Raw genomic sequence first — 19,777 nt, forward strand, 5'->3', positions numbered from 1 at the left:
TGTAGGCACTTGGTCACTCTCCCTCCTCACCCTCCAACCCCAGAGTTTGTTTCTAAAAGGCAGAGGGACTTGGGTGGAACTGCTCTCCTCCCCATCTCCACCATGCCTGATGACATTTTTTCACATCCCCTACTCCTCTCCCCAGCAGCTCAATGGGAGCACATAGAGGATAAGGTGGGCGGCTCACGGGCAGCAGAGTTGGATGGGAGCAGAGCGCTAAGGCTACTCCCTTCCCCCTCTCTACACTAGCTGAGGACATTCCTCACTTCATCCACCCCTCCTCCCAGCAGCCCAAGGGGAATGCTTTCTCCCCTCTTCAGTGTGGGGTAAGGGGAGGGATGTACCCGGCATGTGCTGGGGAGGACCACAGCACTTGGTCTGGGGGTTGGGGTAGGGGCAGGGCCCAGAACTCCATCTCTAAAAGGAAATGGCCTAAATGGTTCAGGAAAATCCTTTTCCCTGCTCACTTCTAGAAGGTAGATGCAAGCAAAAAGATGTCAACAAGAGTCTTGTTGGTTCTGTTTTACAATGCATCTCTTTCTATAGTGAGTCCTAGGCGATCAAAACATATTGGGGGCAACCTCAAGTCACCCAGATTTAATCAGTAGTTTTCTTTTGTCCCTTTAATAAGGTGCCAGTGGGCACATATGCTTTCTGTATTAAGAGGCATTCTGCATTAAGAAGTAATTACCCAAATGCTTGCTGATGGGTAACTCCATAGGTTAATCAATAAGCATTTATTAAGCACCTACTATGTACCAGGCATGCCGCATGTGCATTGTTACTGGGGATACATAGGAAGACAAACATGAAATAGTCCCTGCCTTTAAGGAACTTACATTGTATTGGGGAAGACAACGTGCACTGATATAAGTATACTGTATATATAAGATGCACACAGTACTGGTAGATAAAAGACTCTCTTAGAGAAGAAGAGTTAGGAAGCTGATGATCCTCTTCTCTAAAAGGGCCTTCTGGGAAAGGTGGAGCTTTAACTCAGGCTGGAAGGAAACTAGGAATTCCAAGAGGAAAAAGTGGCTCAGTGGATAGAGCACCAGGCCTGAAGCCAGGAAGACCTGAGTTTGAATCTGGCCTCAGACATTTCCTAGCTGTGTGACCCTAGGGAAACCACTTAACCCTGTTTGCCTCAGTTTCCATATTTATAAAAGGAGATGGAGAAGGAAATGGAAAACTACTCCAGTATCCTGACCAAGAAAACCCAAATGGGGGTAGGGGGAGTTGGACACTATGGAAATGGCCAAACAACAAGAACAACAAAAGTGATATCATTCCAGGTATGGGGACAGCCAATGTACAAAGGTGAAAGATTAAGCTAGACGTTCTTTGGGATAAAACACTACATTTGGAATCAGGGAGATCTGAGTAAATCTTGTCTCATGCTTACTAGCTGTAGGATAGATTAATTAGTCTGAGCCTCAGTTTCCTCAGCTATAAAATGAGAATGTTTGACTTGGTGATCTCTTGGATCCCTTTTAGGTCTAAACTAGGGTCTCTTTTCAGTCTAAATTTATAAGCCTACATCCCCTATATATTGTGTTTAAGGAATAGCAAGCAGTAGGTCCATATGGTTGGTCCAACCATCAAGTTGAACAAAGCAAGGGAATTCATTTGACTAGTCTCTTACACTTGACCTGCATCAGCAGTTAGGCTTGTAGGGGACAGAACAAGGAGGGGAGCCTTCCCAATATTTCTCAAAATACCCAGTTCCCTATTCCTTCAATTTATGAACCCAGCCCCTTCTCTGAGCAGAGTGGCTTTGGTCCCACTGTGGACATCAGGCTTCTGTAACAGCTCTCTCAAAGCCACCCAAGGATTCTTCCTTCCCAGGAGCTTCCAGTGCTCTCCATTCTTGCCTCTCAGGCACTTCTAGACCTAGATTAAACATTCTTGTTCCCAGGCCATATCAGTATTTGGGGCTACTCATGCAATTTTTTAAAAAATAACCCCTTACCTTCTGTCTTGGAGTCAATACAAGGCAGGAAAGTAGTAAGGGCTAGGCAACGGGGGTTAAGTGACCTGCCCAAGGTCATACAGCTAGGAAATGTCTGAGGCCAGATTTGAACCCAAACCTTCCCATCTCTGGGCCTGACTCTCAATCCACTGAGCTTCCCAGCTGCCCCCCTAGTCACATAATTGTTAAACTCAGTGTTGGGTTATATAACAGAACAAATGCTAAGGACTTGGAATCAAGATTCCATTCCTCTCTATCCCTATGGTCTATTCCCCTGATTGGTTGGTTCCTACCTGGACCTCCATTTTAAGAAGAAAGCCCAGACAAACCTTTATTTCTCTTCAGGCTGTACTCCTCACTCTCTAGATACCTACTTCTTGCCCTAACACCCTCTCAGTTCCATTTTATTTTGTCTTCTCGCATTAGTAGGTAAGCTCCCTGAGTGCAGATGCTGTCTTTCTTTCTACTTGCATTTGTATTCCCTTTACTTAGCACAGTGCTTTCTGTGTGTTGACTTCCATTAAGGAAATAACCCACTATTTCTCAAGGTAGCTTATTCCACTATTGCTCAGTTCTTCTTATTGCCAAGTTCTTCCTATTGAATTAAACTCTGTCTTCCTGTAACTTTCCATCTTTGGTTCTAGAATTCTTCTTCAGATAGTCATTCAGAAAGTTGATGATGGCTAGAAGGTCCTTCCCAAGTTTTCCCTTCTCCTAGCTAAACATGCCCAGTTCCTTCAACTTTGGATTGAGAGACAGACAGATCCCATCAGCTGCTCTCAGGGTAGACTAAAGATACCCTTGGAACTTGTGCGATGTTGGAATAAAAAGCAGAACATGTGGGTGCAGGCAGCGAGCTTAAAAGAGAACTGAAATATACATATCACATGATAAAGAAGTTGAGCATGAGACAAATAAGAAAAATAAGAACAAGAGCTAAGAAATAAAAGCTAAAATTCTTCTTTCTAGGGGGCAGCTGGGGGTGGTAGCTTAGTAGATAGAGTGCTAATCCTGGAGTCAGGAACACTCATCTTTCTGGGTTCAAACCTGACCTCAGACACTTACTAGCTGTTGACCCTAGGCAAATCACTTAAGCCTGTTTGCCTCAGTTTCCTCATCTGTAAAATGATCTGGAGAAGAAAATTCCAAACTACTATAGAATCTTTGCAAAGAAAACGAAGAGTTGGATGTAGTTAGAAAATGACTGAACTAAATCTTTCTTCCTTAGGAAAGGGTGGTTTGGAGTTGGGGTAGGGAAGTTAGGTGACTGAATGGATTGAAAGCCAGGTTTAGAGATAGGAAGTCCTGGGTTCAAATCTAGCCTTAGATACTTCCTAGCTGTGTGACCCTGGGCAAGACACTTAATCCCCATTGCCTAGCTCTTACTGCTCTTCTTCCTTGGAACCAATACAGAGCATTGATTCTAAGATGGAAGCTAAGGGTTTTTAAAAAGAAGGAAAGAAAAAAAGGAAAGAAAAGAAGGGAAAAGGGTGGTTTGGACTTGATTTTAATTATAGGCGATTTCTGGCCAGATTATATTTGGAACTCACTTTAAACATATTGCCTTGGCTAACCTGAGTTTGAATACCAGTTCTTTCCCTTTGTGATCTTGAGTAAGCCACTGTCTTTCTCAGACCCAGGCACCCTATGTGTAAAATGAGGAGATAAAAGGGCAAGATAATTACTAAGGCCTTAGAGAGGCAGCATAGCTCAGTGCTTGCTGGAATAGTTAGAGGATATGGGTTTGACTGCTGGTTTTGCCACCTGTTGACTATATGACCTTTCTGTATTTCCTCATCTGTAAATTGACCAGTAAGTCTCAGTTTCTCCAGTAACTTGTAAAGCAAAGGCTTATATTATGAATTAATAAATAACACAAGCCTCAGGCTTTTCTCCTGCATAAGATCATGGAATCATATAGTCTTAGAAATCATCCAGTCCAATACCCTTATTTTACAGATGAGGAAACTGAGACCCAGAAGGAGAAAGGAACTTGCTCAAAGTTACACAGGTAATAAGCTTGATAGACAACCCTCACAGAATCTTTGTTGCCTATTAGGCACCAAGGGGAACATAGGAAGGCAAAAGCCCAGGCTACCATCTCAAGTTGCTAACAACTGAGTTTCAGTTATATTTGGGCCAACACTAATCCTTCCAGGACAGTTTCTCAACAGAAATCCTAAGAGACTGATGAGAGTTTCACTTACTCTGATTCTTCACTGGTGGCCAAGCTAAGAAGCTATAAAGTAGCAAGAAAGGAGGGAAGAGAAGAAATGGCTCATGAGGGTAGGGGGGAAGATGTGTGAGGATATCCATTCATCATTCCCACCTGGGCTAACCCTATCTAGATAATTAAGAATGTTTTGCATTCAGAAAGTCTTCTGAAGCAGGTCCAGAGAAGGAGACTTCAGCATTCTGGCTGGGGTAGCTAAGAGGAAAGAGCCAAATCCAGGGGATGTTTTGCTCAGATCCCGTGACTCAGGCTGCTTCAGAACTCTCCACCAGGGAACACTGGCTGGTGCTGAGAGTGCTGACCTAGGCTAGGAGAAATAAAATTCATCACAGACTTAACAGGATGTTAGGACTGGGAGGGACCCTGTAACATAATATGTTAGAGCTCCAGAAAACCTTAGGATATTGGACATAGAATGCCAGAACTGAAAGGGACCTTACAATCTAGAGTGCCAGAGCTAGAAGGGGTCTTATGCTTTTTTCTTTCTTTTTAAAGTCTTACCTTCTATCTTAGAGTCCATTCTAAGTATCAGTTCCAAGGCAAGAGAGCAATAAGGACTAGGTGGGTGATGGCGAACCTTTTAGAGACCAAGTGTCCAAACTGCAACCCTCATGCTGCATGTAAGCTGCCCCCCTTTACCCCAGACAGGGGAGAGAGGAAACTCTCCCATTGGGCTGCTGGGCAGAGGAGCAGGTGATGAGAGAAATGTCCTTAGGTGAGATGGAAAGGGAGAAAGGAGCAGCCCTCTCCAACATGTGCCATAGGTTTGCCAACACAGGACTAGGCAATGGGTGTTCAGTGACTTGCCCAAGGTTATACAGCTAGGAAATATTTGAGGACAGATTTGAACCCAGGATTTCTTGTCTCTAGGCCTGGCACTATTCACTGAGCCACCTAGATGCTCTTATGCTTTTCTATAGGCTATCTACCCTAACCCTCTTTATCTCTACCTTTTGAAACCCAGCCACTTTCCTTCAAGGCTCAATTCAAATGCCGCCTCCTAGAGGAAGTCCATCTAGCCTGAATTTCCTGGCTGAGCTGTTCATCTGTTGGCCTTCCTCACTCCTTTACCATATCACAGTCTATTTATTCAGTATATATTTTCTATTTCCTTTTCTGTGTACCTGTTGACCCAACACAGGGCTTGGCAGTTGCTAGCCTGAATAAATGTTAGTTGAACAGGTTAATTGAATGCCAGGGCTAGAAGGGACCTTGGAGATCTTCTAATTCAATCTCCAAATTCTACAGATGGGGAAACTAAGGTGCTGTGAGTAGCTTCTCCCAGGGTGCCATGGTGCTTTTAAAATTTATTTGCATATTGAGATATGGCTTCTCTCTGAAGCAAAGTGAGATATCCCCACCCTAAATGTTTCTGACAGCCCAGGGAGGGGGTGATCCCATAGACTCTCAAATGCCCAGATATGAAAAGCCGACACCCCCAGGGAGGGGCTGATGGCCTGAAGGGCGGAGAGGAACTGGAGGCAGCTGCTTGCTGGGCAGCTTTTCTTCCCAAGGCTCCAGCTATCCCGGCTCGAGACTCCTCTCTGCCTTCTCCATGGGTTATGGGGCCTCACCTTGAGGTGAATGAAAATGTCAGTCGGAATGTGGGCTAGGAAAGAATGCTGAGCTGCGTCCAAACCTACTCGTGTTTGTGTTTCACTCTATGAGTGACATCAGAACCCTTGGAGTATAAGACCCACAGGACTGGACTGGAGCCATCGGCCGGCTGCACACACACATACGCACATACACACTCACACACTCACACATACACTCACACACTGCTGCCTTCCAGCTGCGAGTAGAGTGATATGGTGAAGCCAGAGAGCCGGGAGCAGCATGAGAACTCCACAGGAGAGGCCCCTCCTTGCGCTCTCTCTCCTCTGCCTCCTGTTTGAGGTAAGGGAATTCCCACACTTCACTGCACCCAAGCTCTCTCTTTTGAGAGTCAAAAACAAGGGGGCAAAGACTGACCACATCTGCTTCCCTCCACATCCCCCCTGATCCCGAGCCCCTCAAAGCTGCCTCCCCCTGCATGCCCTCCATTCTGTCCCCATCCCCTTCGCCCCAAGGACTGGGGATGAGGAAAGATGCCTCCTTCCTCAGCATCTCTGAGAGAACCAATGAGTGGCTCGGTTTGGTCACACATCAGTGGCAAGGGTGCGCTCCCAGCTCTGTCCACTATCTGGGGGGAGTGAGGTGGCAGGAGACAGGCAAGGAATTTCAGCACTGCTCCTGAAAATCAGGGCACACTGATTAAGCCAGCCTGGAGCAGAGGTGGACCAGGCTGGGCTGGGCAGTGTTGTGCGAGTACTGATTTTGGGCTGTGGGCTCCTGGGAGCTGCCATCCATCTTTCCCTCTGGAATTCCTCAGGTCCTCGTTCCTGGCATCTCTCAAATTGGACACATTACAAGCCATGATATCACTGCAATTTCATGCTCTTTGGAAACCTGACCTACTCACTAAGTTCTGGGCTGTCGGTATCTGGGGCAGAAACTGCTTTTTAGTGTCCTGTTCTTAAGTGGAGTTCATAGCCCATTTCATAGGTGATTTGGTTGTCTAGGACTTCAATGCTTGAGCACATTCTCTCTCTCTCTCTCTCTCTCTCTCTCTCTCTCTCTCTCTCTCTCTCTCTCTCTCTCTCTCTTCTCTCTCTCTTTCTCTTTCTAATTTCTCTTTTCTTTCCTTCCCATCTCTCTCTCCCTTTCTTCCTTCTTTTCTTCTTTCTCTCCTCTATATTTTCACTCTTTTCTCTTCCTTCCTTCTTCCCTATTTTCACTCTCCCTTCCTTCTTTCCTTTCTTCTTTCTCTCCTCTCTGCTTCCCTATCTCCATTTCTTCCCCTTCCTCTTTCTCTTGTCTTTATCTTTTCTTCCTTCCTTCCTTCTTTCCTTCCTTTCTCTTTCTCCCTTGTTTTCTTTCTCCCCTCTCCTTTTTCCACTCTTTTCTCCTTTCTTCCTTCTTCCCTATTTTCTCTCTCCCTTCTTTCCTTCTTTCCTTCTTCATCTCCTCTCTGCCTCTTTACCTCCATTTATATATCTATCTATCTGTTTGTCTGTCTGCCTATCTATCTATCTATCTCGTGCAAAGAAAGAAAAAGTAAGGAAACCAGAGGCAGGAGGGCTAAAAACTCTTTTTCCCTGTACATACCCTATCTTGTTGCTTCTTGGTAACTTGCCTCTAGAAAGAAGCAATTAAAGAATCCCATGGGGAAGAGGCACATCACTCCCAAACTTGCTGGAGGCAGGGAGAAAAGCTGATGCTCAAAGAAGAAGCCTGCTTAGGAGGAAGGGGGCAGGTAATGGAGAAGGACAGGGCTCTGCTATGGGAAGAAGGTTCCTAGGGTAAAAAAGAGGACTCAGGAATATTAAAATGAAAAACAAATCCCCTCTTAGATCCACTGCCTCTCCTCCATCACTTCTCCCTCCCCCAGGAATCTGGCTAGAAGCCCATGCTATGAGCAAAGGACTTAGTCATCACGAATGTTTAAAACCACAACACTCTTCTGGGAGAAAAATTCGATTCTTTCAGACAGGTTGTGGATTTCTCAGTTAGTTGGCAGTGGGGGAGAGTTGGGGAAGGATAGGGGAAGTGAGAGGTCTGGTCCAGTAGGACTGAGTGCAGGGGGAAGAAGGTCTTAGAATCTTGGTTAGCCTTAATGATCAAAGACTTAGAGGTGGAAGTGACCTTAGAGGCCACTGAGTCTACCTTTCTTATTTTATAGGTAAAGTCGCTTGGGCAGAGAAAGATTGTGCCACAATTAGAGGTTTTGAATAGAGTTTCTAGCTCCTTCATGCCACAGATAAATAAAGTGAGGCCCAGAGAGAGAAAGTAATTTGCCCAAGATCCAGTTATTAAGTGCTTAATATTGAGGTCTGTGTATATAGATTACTCTACCTTGAAGTTCATGTCCTGTTCCTTTTATTGCTCTCTTCCTTTCTTCTTTTTCTTATCCAAATGTTATCCATTCCAGAAGTCAGAAGACTTAATCTGAGTCCCAGTTCAAGCTACCTGTGTGATCCTGAGCAAGTCAATCTCATTTATAAGCTTATATGACATATAGGTAGCAGGGGCCTCTAAGATCATCTAGCTCATAAAAGGACATTGAAGTACACAGAGAGGAATGACTTGTCCAAAGTCACATCTTATGAGGTAACAGAGCTGAGGTTCAGACCTATGTCTGGAGACTCTATATTTAGTGCTCCCTCCATAACACCAGACTACCTTAGGGGGGATCATGTCAGTTAGTTGTTTCAGACACATCCAACTCTTTGTGACCCCATTTAAGATTTTCTTGGCAGATAATGGAGTGGTTTACCATTTCCTTCTTCAGTACTTTTTATAGTCAAGGAAACTGAGGTAAATAGCATTAAGTGATTTGCACAGAGTCACAAAGCTACTTCATGTCTGAGGCCAAATTTGAACTCGCAGAGATAAGTCTTCCTGATTCCAAGCCCAGTGCTCTATCACTGTGCCACATAGCTGCCCAGGGAAGATCATAGGTTCATAGATGAAAGATTACTTAGTCCAACTCCTTCATTTTACAGATAAGGAGACTGATGCTTAGGATTGCTGAAAATGGGACTTGCCCAAGATCACACTAGCAGGGATTTGTACCCAGATCCTACGGCTCCAAATTCAGTATGTCTTCCACTATACCATGATTCTTCCGGAAGGGAATGGAATCACTTCCAATTCTTTGGTCATGTGAGGAAGCAAATTCAGCATAAGGACTGCATATATACATATACCCATATACATGCATGCATATATCCACTTGTATACACATATTTCCCAAAGGAGTATGGGAGACTGAAACCTCACCCGAATGTTACATGCAATGACTTTCTTAGGAAAGGGGCTTTGGGGTGAGAAAGGATAGAAAAAGGTCAGACTTTTCCTACATCTTGCTCAGAGTTGACAAACAGCCTCAGAGTTGAAGGGAGGCTCTAAGAGTCAGAGGCTTCTATTGAAGTTGTTGCCCTAGAAAGAACTCTGGGGCACTTCCACCAAAAAGAGGCCAGTGACACCTAGCCAAATCAGTAGCTGTCCATCAATGAGTGAGCTGCCGTATCCTGAGAAGAGCCCAGTGACTGAGCAACCTGTCCATCCCAGCAGCTGTCCAGCAGCAGGCATTGACCAGTGGCATGGGCATATTTTACTGAGTTGCCAACACTGAATAGAGTTTGACTATAAGCTGGACAGCCACTTTGGGATTCCATTTCAGTTATGGATTGGACCAGATATCCTCTGAGGTACGTTCTAGCTCCAGGATTCTGAATTTCTATGAACTACGTAAGTATTACATATTATTGTCAGAACAATGACAGCATTTTCCCACCAAGGGCAAGTACCAGGAGATAAATCCTCTGCTGAGGATGTGTGTATAAATGAGCTTATGTAGGTATTGGGGAGGAGGGAGATGCTGCCCCCTGCAATGGAAACAGGGCGCCTAAGATCCTGTCAGGAATCTATTACTGAGAGGAAATCAGAGTGGAAGTGGTGCTCACCTGAGTCCAACCTCCAACAGATTTAAACCCATCATGCTAATAACAAGGTGCTAAGTTCTGTTGCTGATGTTGATGCTGCTGCTGAAATATTGTGGTAAATTTGGAAGAAGTACCAGATTTAGAATCAGACAACACAGCCTTGAATCTCTTTGTAAGACTTTGAGGAAGTCTCTTAACCTTTGTAAGCCTCATCTGTAAAATGAAGAGAATGGGCTAATAATATTGGCTAATATTTATATAGTGTCTTAAAGTTTACAAAACATCGAACATATATTATCTCACTTGATCCTCACAGCAACCCTTTGAAATAGTTTATTCTCCCCCCCCCCCTTTTTGGTAGATAAAGAAACTGAGGTAGAGGGGTTAAATGACTTGCCCAAGTGTCTTAGATAGCATTTCAACTCAGATTTTCTTGACTTCAAGTCCCAATGTTCCATCTATTATACAACCTTCCTGCCTTAGTAGTTCTCAAAGGGTGTACTTTGAAGTTTCTATTTGGTAGGATGAAAATTGCATGGAACTTACCCTTATAAATTGCCTATGCATATTCCAGACTTCCTATTCTCTTATAGTATGCTGCAATTCCTTGTGAAAAAGAAAAATACTTTTCCATGAGCAAAAAAAGTTTAAGAACTACTGGACTGGATGATCTCAAAGATCCTTTCATCTCTAAATCTATGATTCCATTACTTCACGGCTATTGACACTCTCCAAATTTTGAAACCTGGGGCCAATTCCTAGTTGTCCCAACCTAGTTATGGCTCAGATTATTATTTAATTTGGTCCTAGGCCATTGGTTGTTTTTATTTTTATGTCTAGATATTTTTTATGCCAATTATTCACAGAAGTCAGACTGATAACAGAAAAAAAGAGACCTGGACTAGGACACGGAAGACCTAGCTAATTGTAGATAGACAATGAATAGCTAAATTGTATAACTTAAATAAGTAAATAAATGTAAAGATAAATAAATAGATAACTGTAGACCTAGCTCCTTGTAGATTAATAAGTGACTATAAAATTTCACAGATCAATTTCCCAATTCCCACTCCAATTGACATAACTACCTTTCCCCAGTTAGAGTTCTAGGAGCACCCCTAACAGGTTATGAGGTTTGCTCTAAAATAATCAACTTATGCCTCCATCCCTCTGTGGGACCCATAATATCAACCTGTCAGTGCCATTTAATAGATCAATATCATGAATACTACTAATTAACACCTAAATATAATTTAACCAGTAGTATTAATTAGCTTTTACAAAGTGATATTTACTGAGAGTATATAACAAGAACAGAAATACAGATACATTTCTCTGACCAAGGGGACTTTCTTCATTATACTACCTTGGTCCTTGGGGAGAGTAGCCTCAAAGTTACAGTCTTTGTCCCCATCAAGCTTATTTCTGTATGCAGAAAATGGCTGGTGTCTTTTCTACATGGACCAAGTAACTACTGGGCTAAATGCCAGCAGGTCACAGTTTATTAGGCTCAACTGGTTGCTGGCAAACTCTGGTATACACTCTGGTTCCTCCATTGGCTCCCCCAAGGTCTAGTGGTGCCTAATCTGATGCATCTCCAACACTCATCCATCTAAGAGTAGAAAAAAAAGTATTCCCAAAGAGGCAAAAGGACAGAGGCACCATGTTCATACTCACATGTTTGTTCAGATGGAGAGATAGGCAGCCATTCTTAAGAGGCTGCCGCTGCCATTGCAACCACCTCGCTCCCTCCCTGGATGATTACTGCAATCTTTTTCCTGGATCCCTGCCAGGAAACAAAGGGGTCAGTTTGACAGATTAATGTTTTTTGTATGCACGCCCAGTTCTGATTCAGTTGCCAATTAAAAGGCTCCTCTTTGTCTTGCAGTAGGTGGTCAAAAACAGTACCTCTGTTTATTGAGTTGGTCACAAGACTCAGCAGCCTCCTGTGCACACACCCTACAGCAGCTGTGGCCATCTAGGGCCAGGGGCACCTCTGCATGCTCCAAAGTGCATGGGAGGAATTGCATCAGGCAAAGCTTGCTGGGTATGTTCATTAGAACTGGTGTTTCATTGTTGACAGTCCCCCACCACATATGTTAAATTGACTTTAACTGAATCCTGGTTCTACCACTAAATAGTTCTATGTGACCTTGAATAAATTGCACTCCCACAATTTCATCAAATATAAAATTATTGGGTCTCTGAGGTCTGTTTCAGCTTTGGTATTCAATGTTCCAAAATTCTTTCTTTCTCTAAATTCAATCCACTATCCTTGTAAGATAGATGTAGGTTGTCTAAATATATAGATGGCTCAGCTTACATGTGGCATGGATACATATCTCTTCTGAGATCTGCCTGTCTTTTTCCAAAAGGGACTTCAATTTTTATCTTTGTAGGGAATAGGAGGAGAGTTGTGACTAGGTTCTTGCTCCTTCCCTCACCTTTCTCTGAGAAGGGCATTGGGCTTGAATTATTTCTATCCGCCACACTTCGAATATTAAGAGTATAGGGGCAACTGGGTGGCTCCATGGATAGAGATTCAAGCCTAGAGATGAGAGGTTCTGGCCTCAAATCTGGCCTCACATGCTTCCTAGCTCTAGGACTATAGACAAATCACTTAATCTCCATTGCCTAGTTCTTATTGCTCTTCTGCCTTGGAACCAATACTTAATATTTATTCCAAGATGGAAGGTAAGGTTTTTTTTTATCATGCAAAACATACTTCCATATAGTCATTGTTGTAAGTGCTAACTTATATGTAACCAAAACCCCAAAATAAAGCCATAAATACACCGATAGTATGCTTTGATCCACATCCATTGAAAATCAAATGATCAAGGTCCTTATCTTTACAGGTGTGTGCCCAGCTCTGCCGGATGCCATGTACCTGCCCTCGGATTCCCCCACGCTGCCCTCCTGGGGCACCCCTGGTCCTGGATGGCTGTGGCTGTTGCAGGGTGTGTGCTCGGAGGCTGGGTGAGCCCTGTGACCAACTCAACATTTGTGACCAGAGCCAAGGACTGGTGTGCAACTACAGTGCCAGCCTGGGAAACAGGAGAGGCACCTGCAACTGTAAGCATGTCTGAGAGTCTAGAGGGGGTAAAGATGGGGAGCAGGCTAGATGTAAAGGATTGGAGCTCACTCCAGTGCTCAACAAATGAACTTCCTTTCTCTGAGAACAGAGAAGTGGTCACAATTGGGAGTTGTTCAGATTCTCTCTAATACAGTTGAGATTGCCCTTAGCATTTGTCTTTGTGGTCATTTCCAGAGCAAGACAGTGTCTGCTTTGGTTGTCTTAACTGAAATCACAGGGGACAGAAGATCTCAGCCCCCAAATTTCAAGGTATTGGACCTAGAAGGGATCTAAGAACATAGAATAAAGAATGATAGACATGGGTGAAACCTGAGAGGTCATCTAGTTCAACCTCTTCATCTTATAGCGTAAGAAACTGAAGAGAGATAATTTGTCCATTTTCAGATAGCCAGAATGTGTCAGAATTCAAACTGGTACTCTTGAATTCTAAGTCCTGTGGCTTTTCCTTTATACTGGGCTGCCAATGGACTTTTGTAGATCAGAGCAAGGAGACACCATTATAGGTGGAGGGTGGCCAGGGAAGATTCCTGGAGGAGGGGAAGCTTGAGATGGACCATAAAGGATAAATAAGATTTGGAAAGGCATATAGGCATGGTGGGAGGAAGAATGCATTTCAGGCAGTATCAAAGAAATCAAGACAGAAAAGTCAGCAACCCAGGTATATACCCATTTGCTATCTGGACTGGGGGATAATCCTCATATGCACTTATAAGGAAATAGCTAATAGACCCCTAAGGGACATCACAACCAGCCAGTCCCCCTAGCACCTACCTACTTCAGAAGCTGGCCTAGGTCTGCCAATGATCTTCTGGATGAACTCAATTTAAGAATTTGAATCATTTTTAAGAATAGATGGATGTCAAGTGACAGAAATTAAGAGATGGCAGGGAATCAAAACATCATAGGTTTAGAGTTAGGGTTGCAGGATTTCCAGTTTAGCCAAGCAGGAAACCACAATTGTCACTCCAGAGTAAGGAAGGAAAGAGATTTATTATACATGCAGACCCAGATGGGATCTTTCCTCTCTTCTGGGCACTGAGGAAAAAAAAGTTCTTGTCATTTTGTAGACTTAGGTTACATGATTGCACATACATGATTGGACACATACAGATATAGGGAGTTACATGATTGGATGAAAAAGGGGAGCAGCCCTGCATACTATTGCAGCATTGTTCAATGGGAGGAGGCTTTTAGTTCCTGGGTTTGTAGTCCTTAGTATGGTACAGTCAGTAAAAGTCCAGAACATCAATCCATCATGGATTTGTCAGGTTATAGCACGGGAAGTAACAGTGCCCTATGAAGTGGCACTACTTGCTTTGTTCTGGAGTCCCAGCAGGTGCAGAGGAAGAAGGGGCTCTTGGTCACCCTGTTTGTAGCAAGCTTCTGGGTGTGTCAGCCTTGCAAAGTCAGCCCTTAGAGCATAAAGGGGTCCCTACAGGGGAAGATCTGAGGATTTCCCACTACATTAGAAGGATCTGGAAGACCATCTAGTCTAATCTCACTTTACAGACAAATCACATAGCCTCTCTGAATTTCAAATATATTTCTGTACCCAGCTCTGTGTATAGTGTGTGTATACATGTGTAGTCTTCCCTCCTTTGACTAGATCAGATGAGAGTGAATTTTAAGTGTCAGCACTTTTCTCACCCGCTCCTAGTCTGCATAGATGTTTATTTTTATGTCTTGATTATGTGAGATCATTTCCCCTAACTTTCCTTTCCTTTCCTCCCACCTAGTTTATTCTTTTTCCCTATTTTTCTCTTAAGATTTCCAAGGCATAAGAGAATCACTCTCAGGCCTTGTTTAATTAGATTCCTTCTACAAGATCAGATGATGATAGAATTCAAGGGGAACATGTATATCAGTCCCCCACTTTTTAACATAAGCAACTTTTCCTTGTTTCATATCTTTGGCTTATCATGCTTAGTATCATGCTTATCTTTTTCTGTTTCTCTTAACTCCTGTTTTTAAACTACAAAAATTTTCTGCAGTTCTGGATCTTTTCATCAGGAATGTTTGGAAGTCATTAAAACTTCTTTAAAATTTTTGCCCCTGTAGAAAGTCAATATCCTTTTCCTTCTGAAACATACCATATTCTGAACTCTCAGATCTTTTATAGTGGTGCTAAACTGCCTGTGAACCTGTCTGTCCCTTTTTGCTTGACCTGGGAACTCTGGATGTGGCTGTAATGTTCCTGGGAGGTTTCATTTTGGGATTTCTTACTAGATCCTACCAGTAGATTCTTTCTATTTCACTTTGTCCTCTAGTTCTAAGAGAACTGGGAAGTTTCTTTTATTCATTTATTTTTTTCCCCCACTATTATGTCTGGGCTGTTTTCTTGGTCATGATGTTTAGTTTAGATAGTTTAATAATTCTCAAAAATTTTCCCTGATCTGTTTTCCAGTCCCCCCTTTTTGCTATGAAATATCTTCGTTTTTTCTACCCTTTCACTCTTCTAATATTTTAATATTTCCTGCCTCATAAAATTTTATTTGGTCCATTCTAATTTTAGTTTGTTACTTGAGCAAGGTTTTGTACTTTTTACACTAAGTGCTTAATTCTCTTTGAAATTCTTTTTTCCATAGTCCTCATTTCTTTTCCAATATTTTCTTCCAGTTCTTTCATTTCATTTATAAAAAAAATTTTTTAATAAACCCTTACCTTCTGTCTTGGAATCAATATTGGTTCCAAGGCAGAAGAGCGGTAAGGGCTAGGCAATGGGGGTTAAATGACTTGCCCAGGGTCACACAGCTGGGAACTGTCTGAGGCCAGATTTTAACCTAGGACCTCCCATCTCTGGGCCTGGCTTTCAATGCACTGAGCTACCCTGCTGTCCCCTATAAAAACTTTTTTAAAAGTTTTTTTTAAACAAAAAAATGCTTGCTTTATGTCTTCTAGGAATTCTAGTTGAATCTGTGCCCAAGGCTACATTTTTCTTTGCATCTTTTTTTTGGTAAATGTTTTGAAGTCATCTTCTCTTGAACATCCTTGTCACCATAGTATTTTATTTTTTGTTTGCTCATTTTTCCAGTCTACTTCCTGACTGTGGATTTAATGTTAGGGCTAGGCTCTGCTACACTTATGGAGGGAAGGTTTGGGCTTTTCCTGTTGATACTTTCTTGGTGTATTGGATGTTCTGTAATTCCAAATTATCAGAGGCAACCTATGGGGACCTGAGAACTTTCAGTGTTCTCAAAGGGATCTGATTCAGGGCAAAGTTTGATTGCCATCCTGCCCTGGTCTGAGCTCTTCAGGTTCCTGGACTGGATTTGGGTTTGAACAAGAATAAGTTGCTTCTGGATTTACTCCTAGCAGGCAACTAGAAGCTTTGCTCATTTAATGTCATAGAACTGCAGGCCACACCTTAATCTGGAATTCCCACTTGTTATTAATCTTAATATTGGGCTAGAAGCTGGAACTGGGAGCTTGTTCTTCTTTTGGCTGGGTCACACCACTTCTATTTGCTTCTGAATTTTCTTCTCTCCTTATACTGCCTAGCACCTGCAACAGCTCCCTACCTGAGAACATCACTCCTGCATTCAGGTTCTCCCTCCTCACTCTCTCCTGGGTGGGTAGTGAGTGACAAAGCTGCCAGATAGCACCTGTTCCTGTTGAGGTGCCTTGGTATGGATCTGGGGGTACCTTGTGCCCTCTGTATGAGTTCCTTCAGACCCTTCCCCATCATCCACAGACCTGTGTCTCCCTAAGATGGCCTAGGCTGGAAAAAAATAACTCACTGTGACTTTTTCTTGGATTTCCTTAACAAGACTTATTCTGATGCAAAATTTTCTAGATCTATTTGGAGAAGTTTAAGGGGGCAGCTCTCTGTACTACTTCCTGTTATTCCACCATCTTGATGGTTCCTTCCACAATATGGATTTTCATGGACTTGGAACCTGAAACATAATGTGGGAAGTGACTTATCCAAAGCCACACAGCAAACTAATGGTAGAGTTGGGTTCAGACCACGGGCTTCTAACTCCTACCACAATTCTCGAGTTCACAGGGCCAGGGCCCCAAAGGAGGAGGGTATCCTCTGTCAATGCACTCAAGCGTCATACTCATATGTGTTCAAAGGCAGATGGTTCATATTCATTCTCTGGCCTTCATGGAAGTATATTGAGTATCAAGAAGGCAGGCAGCCCATGAGCCTTCAGGTCTGGTCCCTGCCCAACTCATGCATGGGAGGAGTGAGCTCCCTGGCAGCTGTCATGAAAGGTACCAGGAAAAGCAGTTAAGATTAAAGAGCTCCCCCACCCCCACTCTGTTTCCTCCATGATTTTCCTAAACAGATGCCACTGTTTACAAGACAATCTTATCGACAAGGAGACAGGAGGTCTCTGGAGACTCATACCCCAGGCTGTCTGGAGCAAGAGATTAAGGTGGCAGCCAGCTACTCCTTGGTCTCTAGGAAACGGGTGTCCACATGGCATGAGCCCAAAGTTGCCTAGGGTTTGGAGCCTGGACTGACCTTTACCTTAGAGAGATAGCATGTGGGCATGATGGTATGGTTGGCATGCTCCTTCCTACCTAGGCTAGCAACCAGACTTCCTCATTCAAATCTGCTAAACTTGCTTTTCAAACAAGTCTTTCTTTAGCATTTGCAACCTGAGCTCTACAAAGGGAGGGAAACAAGTAAGCTTGTGGGGTGAAAAAAAAACCCTGAAATGGAAGGCAAATCCTGAATTTGGGCATTTCAGGGTTTCCCCCTCCTTATATTCTTTTCTCCTCTCTTTCTACACCTTCCACTTCGACAGCAGATCTCCAGGGGGCTAGATCTCTCAAGCTGTCCCAGACTTTTCCCTTACTAGGGAATTCTTCCATCATCATCAGTCCTGATCCCAAGCAATTTCTAGTGGGGCAAATCCTGAATTTATCACTTACCACTTGAGTGACTTCAGGTACACATCTAATGTCTCTGGACCTCAGTTTATTCATCTGCAAAATAAGGACATTGGACTATGAGCTCTAAAGTCTCTCAGTTCTGGTTCCTATGGCCTAAGATAAAAAAGACAAAGTCCCTTCCCTCAAGGAGCTCATTTACAAGTCGGGAAGACAAATTGTATGTAACAAGTCCAGACCAAGCCAGCACGAAGTCCTAAATTATGATGAGAAGCAAGATGGGTTTGAATTCCCTCTCTGACATTTCCTAGCTGTTTGACTTTGGGCTAATGATTTCTCTTCTCTGAGTCTTCATTTCCCCCATAAAATGAGAATAATAAAACATATCTATAAATAATATACTCATATTACCTATCTTCCAGGGTTGTAAGGAAAGTGATTTGGAAACCAGAAAGTTCTACAGAAATCTAAACATTCTAATAATTCACCTCCTCATGGTTTAAGAGTTTTTCTAATATCTGTCCTGGCAAGGTGGCCAACCTTGGGCAAAAGCATGAAGTGTATATGCATATAATCAATCCCTACCCTCCCTTCCTTTCCTGAAATTGCCCCTGTTATGGTGGGCTCACCAAGCAGTGCCCCATGATTGCTCCGAACTATTTTGTGCTATGTTGCATTCAGAGTTAAGACTGATCTCTCTGTGACAGGAGAGGCTGAATTTTTCTCTGGTTCTGATATGCCAAGTAACCCAGTCACCTTTTAATATGAACCTTCTGGAGACAGTGTCAACTCAAAAGAGAGATTCTGATAATGAAAATTTAAAGTGCCATTGGATAAGTGGAAGTGTGGGGGCCTTTTAGTACCACTCGAATAGTACTCCATAATCTGGTCCAGAGCTCAGGCAAACTATGGTCCACAGATCGAATCTGGTTTTCTATCTGTTTTTATAGGGCCTGAGATCTAAGAATAGTTTTTACATTTTAAAATAAAGATTTATCTTCTGATCTAATTCTGAGTTGTCAGGCAAAGGGCTAATTAGGAGTGCTCTCTGTGAATAAAAAAGATCTTATGTATGGTAGGTCTGAAGTCAGGAAGATTCATTTTCCTGAGTTAAAATCCCTGTATGACCCTGAGCAAGTCATTTAACCCTTCTGGCCTCAGTTTTCTTATCTATAAAATAAACTGGAGAAGGAAATGGCAAACCACTGCAGTCATCTTTGTCAAGAAAACACCAAAATGGGGTACTGATGAGTTGGACACAACTGAACAAGAGCCACAAAATGAATAGAATACCATAATGGCTACCATATTGGCTACCATCATGGGCATGACTACACAGGGGTACAATTGCCAGCTATGCTATATGGGTCTGATTGACTGTTCCTCTAAATATATATGAATGACTGTAACTGCACCTGGGTGGGCACTGGGGTCTTGATTTTTCCCTTCACAGTTCCAGAGGATGATGGCAGCTGTGAGGTGAATGGGAGGACCTACCGGGATGGGGAGACCTTTCAGCCAAGTTGCAAGTTCCAATGCCACTGCTCTGATGGGGGGTTTACCTGCATCCCCCTTTGCAGTGAGGATGTGAGACTGCCCAGCTGGGATTGTCCCTACCCCCAACGAGTTGATGTCCCTGGGAAGTGCTGCCAAGAATGGGTCTGTGACCAAGGATTCCAACCACTCCCGGCCACAGGTAATGGATCAAACCCAGGTCAGCTGTAGACAGAACCATGAGGTCATTCAAGTTGGCCTGAGCATCCCCTAATTTCCATGTTCCACTTCTATGCCACAATCCTTGCCTTCCCTCTCTCCCCCCCTCAACGTTCCCAATGTCTTGGCTCACATGGGCAGGTGAAGAACAGTAACACTAAGACTTACTCCTTTTGTTTTGTTTGCTCTGTTGTAGCTTCCACTTTTGTTAAATGCCTGCAGCCTTATTGCTAGGTGCTAAGAAACAAAAAAAAGTTTAGATGGTGGTGGTGATGGTGATGATGACAATTACAACAGTAAGAATTCTTGGCATATTAAAGTTTACTAATATGTCCCTCAGGGGAAGCACAGTGGATAGAGTGTGAGGCCAGGTCCTGGGTTCAAACTAGCCTCAGACACATCCTAGCTTTATGACTTGGGGCAAATCACTG

At 43.2% G+C, this 19,777-nt stretch overlaps 1 protein-coding gene across 1 annotated transcript; it reads left to right on the forward strand.

Annotated features, from left to right (window-relative positions):
- The first annotated feature begins 408 nt into the window (after window positions 1–408).
- Window positions 409–19,373, forward strand: CCN5 (cellular communication network factor 5). The gene is made up of 3 exons (XM_056813015.1): window positions 409–6,104; window positions 12,553–12,769; window positions 19,087–19,373. Exons 1-3 carry the CDS (start codon window positions 6,045–6,047, stop codon window positions 19,356–19,358), a joined length of 549 nt encoding a protein of 182 aa, XP_056668993.1. The 5' UTR covers window positions 409–6,044; the 3' UTR covers window positions 19,359–19,373.
- The last annotated feature ends 404 nt before the right edge of the window (window positions 19,374–19,777 follow it).

This window comes from Monodelphis domestica, chromosome 1 (assembly GCF_027887165.1).
Source record: "Monodelphis domestica isolate mMonDom1 chromosome 1, mMonDom1.pri, whole genome shotgun sequence".
Classification (NCBI taxonomy): Eukaryota; Metazoa; Chordata; class Mammalia; order Didelphimorphia; family Didelphidae; genus Monodelphis; species Monodelphis domestica.

Excerpts from the sequence above, each read along its gene's own strand:
- CCN5 (XM_056813015.1), top strand. The coding sequence starts at position 6,045 with ATGAGAACTCCACAGGAGAGGCCCCTCCTTGCGCTCTCTCTCCTCTGC. Across the intron at positions 6,105-12,552 it reads TCCTCTGCCTCCTGTTTGAG|GTGTGTGCCCAGCTCTGCCG; the intron begins GTAAGGGAATTC and ends TTATCTTTACAG. Across the intron at positions 12,770-19,086 it reads CAGGAGAGGCACCTGCAACT|TTCCAGAGGATGATGGCAGC; the intron begins GTAAGCATGTCT and ends TTCCCTTCACAG.